Below are 8513 nucleotides of genomic sequence, written 5' to 3' on the forward strand. Positions count from 1 at the left end.
ATTATTTCTTTCCCCACCCTCTCCCCCCTCCTCCCAGCCCATATGCACTCCCCCAGGTCTTCACTATCCTATTGTCCATGTTCATGGGCTATGCATATAAGTATATAAGTTCTTTGATTTATCTCATCTCGTCCCCCCAAACTTTCTTCCATTGATTTTTAGAGAGAGTGGAAGGGACGGGCAGGGACAGAGAGAGAGAAACATCGATGTGAGAGAGACACATATATTAGTTGCCTCCTGCACATGCCCCAACCAGGGCCAGGGATCCAGCCTGCAAATGAGGTATATGCCTTTGACCAGAATTGAACCTGGGACCCTTCAGTCCTTGGGCCGATTCTCTATCCAAACCAGCTAGGGCAGATCTCTACAAATTTAAGAGATTTGTGTTGTTTAAGCCAGTAACTGTTTGATAGGGACTAATACAGGCTACAGTTTATGTTTCAGTGAATTTTTTCCATAAGGAAATATCACAATTGCAAAGGTCCTAGAAAACAAAAGGCAAACCCCCAAACAAAGCAAGTTTTTAAAAAGAAAAAGAAAAATCTCATTTATTTGCAGATATGATCTCTAAATTAGAGTTACCTATGGGAATTCACGAAGATTTACACTTCAAAACTCCATCATCTAAAAATAATTATGAAAAATCAAAAACATCACTAGATACTGAAGGGCCTACTTGGGAGGAAATAGACATCTTTGTGGAAAGTACCCTGCCAGTCAGTCAGATGTTTCCAGCCGATTACTCTTTGTCTTCTCAACTTGACGTTGCTCAAAAAGGTAAGAAACAAGTTATTTGGTTTTTTTTTAAATGCAGCAATTAAGAAATTAGATTTAAAAGTTACATCACATAGAAAAAAAGTTACATCATATAAAGTGTTTTTTATTTATTTATTTTATAAATCCACAGAAGATGCTTCCGAGGGTCACATTCTGAAATTTTTATTTCAATTCATGAATTTGGCATTTTCACCAATTGCAATTCTTACAGAAAGGGTAAGTTGACCTTTTAAATCTTTTGCAATAATTTTACCAATTTTGCTAAATATAGGAGCAGCTGAAATTAGGTTTCCCTATGTAAACGCTATATAATATTTCTCTTTCCATAAAGTGTTACAGGTAGGATTTATCCTTACATGAATGTTATGTTGCATGGATATTGTTCAGGATTTTTTTCTTTTCTTTTTTTGAGGGGGGTTGATGAGGGTTGTGTGTTATTTATTTTTTAATTGAACTCATTGTGGTGACATTGATTAATAAAATTTTATAGGTTTCAGGTGTACAATTTTATAATACATCATCTATATGTTATATTGTGTGTTCACCACCCCAAGTCAAATCTCCTTCCATTACCTTTACCCCGTTACCCTCGATTACCTTCCCCCACCTTCCTCCCTCTGGTAATCACTATACTGATGTCTGTGTTTATGAGATTTTAATTTTTTTGCTTAATCCCTTCATTATTTTTTATCCAAACCTCCAACCTCCCTCCCCTCTGAGAGCTATCAATTTGTTCTCTGTATCTATGAGTCTGTTTCTATTTTGTTTGTTAGTTTATTTTGTTCATTAGATTCCACATATGTATTCAGAAATGGGTGGCATTTTCATACATTAACAATGAACTATCAGAAAGAGAAACTAAGAAAGCAATCTCATTTACTATCTTTTTAAAAAATATTTTAAAATTGATTTTTAGAGAGAGAGGAAGGGAGAGGGAGAGAAACATCAATGTGAGAGCAAGACATCAATCAGCTGCCTCCTTCAGGCTCCCTACTGGGGGACTGAACCCACAACCCAGGCACCGGAAATGAAACTGGCAACCTTTCAGTGCATGGAAGGGACAAAGCTCAACCAACTGAGCCACACTGGACAGGACCCCATTTGCTATTGCAACAACAAAAATATAAGGTACCTAGAGATAAATGTAACCAAGGAAGTAAAGACATGTACTTGGAAAACTATAGGACAGCGGTTCTCAACCTGTGGGTCGCGACCCCTTTGGGGGTCGAACGACCCTTTCACAGCGGTCGCCTAAGACCATCAGAAAACACATATATAATTACATATTGTTTTTGTGATTAATCACTATGCTTTAATTATGTAACAATGAAAATACATCCTGCATATCAGATATTTACATTACAATTCATAACAGTAGCAAAATTACAGTTATGAAGTAGCAACAAAAATAATTTTATGGTTGGGGGTCACCACAACATGAGGAACTGTATTAAAGGGTCGCGGCATTAAGAAGGTTGAGAACCACTGCTATAGGACATTGAAGAAAGAAATCGAGAAAGATACAAATAAGTGGAAGCATTAACAGTGTTCATGGATTGGAAGAATTAACATCATTAAAATGCCCATACTACCCAGAGCAATCTATAGAGTCAATGCAATTCCTATTAAAATACCAATGGCATATTTTATAGATCTAGAAAAAAATATATTCTAAAAATTTATATGGAAGTAAATATGACCCTGGATAGCCACAGCAATCTTGAGAAAGAAGAACAAAGTTGGAGGTAACACAATACTGGATATCAAACTATACTCCAAGTCCACTGTAATCAAAACAGATTGGTAGTAGACTTAGAAAAGGCATATAGATCAATGGAACAGAACAGAGAGCTCAGAAATCAACCTACCTACAGGGTTTCCCCCCCAAATGTGTACACACTGTAACACCTGATAGCTCAAATTTGAAAATGAAATGTATCGTATTAAACACTGCCTTTATAATTATTCAAAGTGTATGTATACATTTTTGGGGGACACCCTATATTTATGGTCAATTATTATTTGATAAAGGAGGCAAGAGCATACAGTGGAATAAAGACAGTCTCTTCAATAAATGGTGTTGGGAAAATTGGACAGGTACATGCAAAAAAATAAAACTAGACCACCAATTTATACCAGACGCTAGAATAAACTCAAAATGGATAAAAGACTTAAATGTAAATCATGGAACCATAAAAATCCTAGAAGAAAACAAAGGTAGTAAAATCTCAGACATCTCTTGCAGCAATATTTTTATAAATATGTCTCCTAGGGCAAGGGAACTCAGGAAAAGATAGACAAATGGGACTACATCAAGCTTCTGCCCAGCAAAAGAAATTATCAACAAAACGAAGAGAACCCACTGTATGGGAGAACATATTCACCAATTATACATCCGATATTTCTAAAATATATAAAGAACTTATACAACCCAATGCCAGGAAAACAAACTATACTGTTAAAAAAATGGGCAAAGGACCTGAATAGACACTTCTTCAAAGAGGACATACAGATGGCCAATAGACACGAAAAAATGCTCAAGGTCACTAATCATCAGAGAGATGCAAATTAAAAGTACAATGAGGTATCACAAACAACAAGTGCTGGCCTGTATGTGGAGAAAAGGGAACCCTAGAACACTGTTGGTGGGAATACAGACTGAGGCAGCCACTGTGGAAAACAGTATGAAGTTTCCTCAGAAAATTAAAAACGGAACTGCCTTTTGCAGTCCCACTTCTGGGAATATATATCCGAAGAATCCAAAACACCCATCAGAAAGAATATCTGTACCCCTGTGTTCATAGCAGCATTATTTACAATAGCCAATGCCTGGAAACAGCCCAAGTGCCCCTCAATAGATGAGTGGATAAAAAAAGATGATACATTTACACAATGGAATACTTTGCAGCTGTAAAAAAGAAGGATCTCTTACTCTTTGAGACAGCCTGGAGAGACCTGGAGAGTATTAGGCTAAGTGAAATAAGCCAGTCAGAGAAAGACAAATACCACAAGATCTAACTTATATGTGGAATCTAATGAACAAAATAAACTAGCAAATAAAATAGAACCAGAGGCGTGGATACATGGAACAGACTGAAAGGGGAGGGACTGGATGAAAGAATGTGAAGTAATTAGCCACATATATGCATAACCCATAGACACAGATAATAGTGTGGTGATGGCCAGAGGGAAGGCGGGAGAGGGTGGGATGGAGGTGGGCAAAGGTGGGGAGAGGAGAGGAAAGGGGACATCTGTAATAGTGTCAACAATAAAAATAAAGTTAAAAAAAAAGGAAGAAAAGAAAGAATCAATCTCAGATATGGTCAGAGATGCAAAAATCCTAAATAAATATTAGCAAGAAATATTTAAAAAGTACAGAAGTTGGAGAGATCATGGCATATTTGGAGAACTAAAAGCAATTCATTGTGATTGAATATATGCTGAGATTGAAGATGTATATATAGGGATTAAATCAAGAATGTTTTGTGTTCCCCTGGCTGGGTTTCTCAGTGGTTAGAGTGTCGTCGGCTATTTGGTTGTAGGGTCCCGAGCCCCTGTAGAGACAACCAGTTGATGTGTCTCTCTCACGTTGATGTTTCTCTCCCTCTATCCCTCTTCTACTCTTCCCTCCCTTCCACTCTCTCTGGAAATCAATAGAAAAAATATCCTCAGGTGAGGATTAAAAAAAGTGTTTTGCTTGTTTTGATAGGAAGTTGAACTCTTTCTTGTAGATAACAGGGCACTATTGAAGGATTTAAGTGGGGAGTAAAATGAAAAAGTTTCATTTATAAAGTCTATTTATAGTCAGATTGTCAAATAAGAATTGAATGGGTTAAAACCAGAGGCAGGGAATCCAGTCAAGAAGTTAGTGCATTAATTCAGGAATTAAATAGTGAAGATCTAAATCAGGATGTACAAACTCATGAAAGGAATGAGGCACTGGAAAATGTGAGAAGCATAACCAACTGGAGAGTGTATGCCTTCTCCTAAGCATGTGGTTGCTACTTACCTGGGTTTTGATATGAAATTTCCCAATTTTTAATACTGCCAAATATTCAGAATAAAAAAAATACCATGATGGTGAGACAAAACCTTTTGTAAGTTGGGTTTGGCCCACTAGCCACATTTTTTATTTATTATTATTATTTTTATTGATTTCATAGAGGAAGGGAGAGGCAGTGAGAGATAGAAACATCAATGATGAGAGAGAATCACTGATCGTATGCCTCCTGCACTCCGCACACTGGGGATCTAGCTCGCTCCTGGGCTTATGCCGTGACCAGGAATTGGACTGTGACCTCCTGGTTCATAGGTCGACGCTCAATCACTGAGCCATGCTGGCCGGCTCTAGCCATCTTGTTAAATCTTTGTCCTAATATCTGATGGTGATTATTTAAATGATTGGAAGGACAGATCGATCTTTTATAGATATAATTTATTGGTTTTAATGATTGATGGAATGTAGTAAGGAGAAGAAAATGGAAAAGAGATAACTTAGTAAGGATGACCAGGTAGATGGTAGGTAGTGCCACTGCCTGTGATAAGAGTCTTTGTGAAAACTGGGCTTAATGTCATATGTAGTTTTGCTTTCGGAGGCTTTCTCCACACTTTATTTCTGTGCCAGCTTCCAGAGAGTTGAATAAGCACAGAGAAATGATGAATTGACTCTGTATGATTTGGTCATGAAGTTGTTGATCAAAAACTTTACTTAGAAAACTACTTCAGCAGAGGAGAACTGACATATCCCTCACCTGTTACCCCCCTTCCTCACAAATACTACCAGTGAAGTTTCTAAATTCATGAAATAATTTATTAATCAGTACACGATATTCATATAAAGTGCTAATTTATAAAGGCTATGCTAAATATGCTTATTTTTGTAGATTCAGTAAACATAGTCAAACACATTTTACTTGAATTATTTTGGTTGAAATTCTTTAGACACGAAAATATTGAATTTAAATTTATGTTAATTATCTTGTGACCTTGGAAAGTCACTTATTCTCTGGGAGTATTGGATTTAAAACTCTAATATCAGAAGCTGTCAAAACTAGCTTGCACATTGTTTAAAAATTATGAACCAGTTGCCAACATTTAATAGGTGAGTTGACATAAAAATCTGGATTTCTGGATTCTCTTAAAAAAGCATAAGTATAATATATAGTCTCCCATTTTCATATGGCAACAAGCTCAAGCTGAAAAGTGCTTGCATTGAATATACATGCATTCTTCATTTCCCTACCTTTACTTCAACTATTTGTCCTCCATAGGGCTTTAAGTTCACAAGTATGGACTAAATTTCTGAAGAGTTCCTGCTAGATCTAGAATTCTAACAATCTTAGTGCATTTATTAAGCACCCATATTATAGTTTTGAATAGCTGCAATAAATGGAAAATTTGAGGAATTTTTCAGTTAAATGTAGGCAAGAGTCTTTGCTTTTCTTCTTGCCTAAATATTTCAGGTAATTGTTTCTATTTGCTGGTGATATCAGATTTTGTACACAACATTCTTTGAATTGTTTAAGAGGAATTAATACCACTTTTTTTAATCTACTTTATTTTATAATTGAGGAAGCTCTTTGAGTTCTAACATTTATATATTATTAACTAGAATGCTTAACTTATATGTGGAATAAACAATGGAAATTTCCTAGCTCTTGTTCAACAGGTAATTCCTGATTCGATATGTTCTGAGAGCAACTCTTACATCACAGTTCAGAGAAGGAAAATAAATGTTTGATCTTCTTCCAAAGGACTAGATCTTGTAGACTGTGACATTGCCTGTTTAATCAAATGGAAGTAACAGGAACTTAAAGCTTTGTAAACAGGCCCTTCAAAAGGGAAATCAGTTTCTAGATTGTCGACAAGGTTTACTGGCTAGCACATTTCCAATGTTCTTGGTTAATATTATTTTTAACCCTCACCAGAGGATATGTTTTTATTGATTTTTAGAGAGTGAGGAAAGGAGAGAGAGAGAGAGAGAGAGAGAGAGAGAGAGAGAGAGAGAGAGAAACACCTCTGTGAGAGAAACATTGATTAGTTGCCTCATGTGTGTACCCTGACCAGATTGAACCCATAACCTTTTGGTGTCCCAGAGGATGCTCCAATCAGTGGAACCACTCAGCCAGGGCCAAAGTAGGTCTATTAAAGACACCCAAATCCCATGTCTACTGAACAACTATCTCCGAATATTTTTTAAATGCAAAAATTATGTACTCTACATGAACAGACTATAGAATAAATCATGCAATTTAATTTTTATCAGTTACCAAATTCTTTTTGCAATTGTAGATTTTAAGAGGGTAGTAATATGCATGATATTTTGTAAATATGACATTTAATCAGCAGTGATGTCCATGAAACTGAATTATGGGTTGGTAGTCACAACTCCACCTATAGCACCCCTATACCCACAAGTGTCAAAACAGGATCACAGTCAGTGTTGAAAGGCAAGAGTGCAGGATGTGTTAGAACCTGAACTCTTTCTCAAGGATATGGGGTGCTTAGCAAAGCTTTATTTACAGGTTAGGATATTTTCACATGAGTTTTAAAAATGGACTTGAAAGACCCGGAGGAAGAGGTAAGTTTGTACATGGCTAATTAAGTATATGGAAATTAGGTTTGGATCTGACACTGAGTTTGTGAGTTTTACTGTGTTTTTGCTTATGGACAAGGTGAAACTTTGAGATCTTTCTTTTAAATAATTTTTATCGGGTAATACAATGTTCTAATAGAGGCATACATTGTTCCAAGATTCTTTGAAATGTTAAAGATAAAATTTTGGTTATGCTTCTTTTTTGACCTTAATAAGCGATTCACAAAATTTCAACACAGCGCTGTCCAATGCCTATGAAGGGTGTGTGCTACCTTTAAATGGAGCATTGAGTAATGTCTGCGACTCTCTGATACTGACAGTTCCTGAAACGCCGTAGGCTGATGTGGCAAACCCGAGAGCGCGCTCTGAGTTCCAAAAACTAGGCCGCATTTTGGTCCTGAAAACCACTTGCTGTGAACCTGGGCCGCTTTTTAATTCTTTTTTTTTTGGCACCGTAGTTCTGTTGCTACCAGAGTTTGCATTAGGGACATTTCCTACGGATTTAACCTTTTAACTATTGCGTTCTCTTGGGTGATTTGTTTTGGAAGAAGTACCTTCCTTTTTGAGTTGCTCCACTTGAGGACCTGAGTTGGAAAGCTGAATTTGGTGAGAATTATCATGCCGGCAAGGGAGACTCACAGAGGGGTTACTCTCTGCACCTCTGTCAGCTAAAACCATCTCCCATGAACAAGTCCGGCCCCTTACTTTATGCTACAGACCTAAAAATAGGGCCCTAAATTTAGAGGGCGAGGCGCTACTTTTAGCTTCCCTTCCGGGGGAGAACCGCACTCGTCCAGGCAAGGTCCTTACGGGTAGGTAACGGGGCATTTAGGAAGCTTAGGCCAATCCCGCCCAGTAAGTACTCAGGTAATTCAGGTAACAGTGAGTAGCCCCAGAACCCTCCGCAGGGCAGAGGAGACCCGGCCGATGTTCCCTTGCGTGGGAGAGGTTAAACTTTGTCCAGACAACAGGTGACCCGAGAAGTCTTCCCGTCCAAAGTCGGAAGTCCGGACGTGGTTGGCAGCACGCACAGGCGCGGGTCTGCAGGTCATCTTCTAACTGCAATGGAGGCGGCGGTCGGTTTTCCAGGACCCGCGGGGTCCCCCGGGGTACGACGCCGCCAGGGCTTCCGTGGGGCGCA

General features: G+C 37.9%; 1 protein-coding gene across 7 annotated transcripts in view; it reads left to right on the top strand.

Moving 5' to 3' along the window:
• The window catches only part of CTAGE5 (CTAGE family, member 5), a 126545-nt gene that overhangs the window by 37359 nt on the left and 80673 nt on the right, over window positions 1-8513 (top strand). For 3 of the 7 annotated variants that reach the window (XM_014547540.1, XM_014547541.1, XM_014547542.1), the window contains exons 5-6: window positions 559-777; window positions 908-993. In XM_014547540.1, coding sequence (XP_014403026.1) covers window positions 559-777; window positions 908-993 — 305 coding nt within the window. Of the gene's footprint in view, window positions 1-558; window positions 778-907; window positions 994-7220; window positions 7358-8249; window positions 8482-8513 lie in introns of those variants that run through there. The other 4 variants (XM_014547543.1, XM_014547545.1, XM_014547546.1 and 1 more) reach the window with 4 other exon arrangements.

The sequence above is a fragment of the Myotis brandtii genome, unplaced genomic scaffold, assembly GCF_000412655.1.
Source record: "Myotis brandtii unplaced genomic scaffold, ASM41265v1 scaffold479, whole genome shotgun sequence".
In the NCBI taxonomy this organism is placed as follows: domain Eukaryota; kingdom Metazoa; phylum Chordata; class Mammalia; order Chiroptera; family Vespertilionidae; genus Myotis; species Myotis brandtii.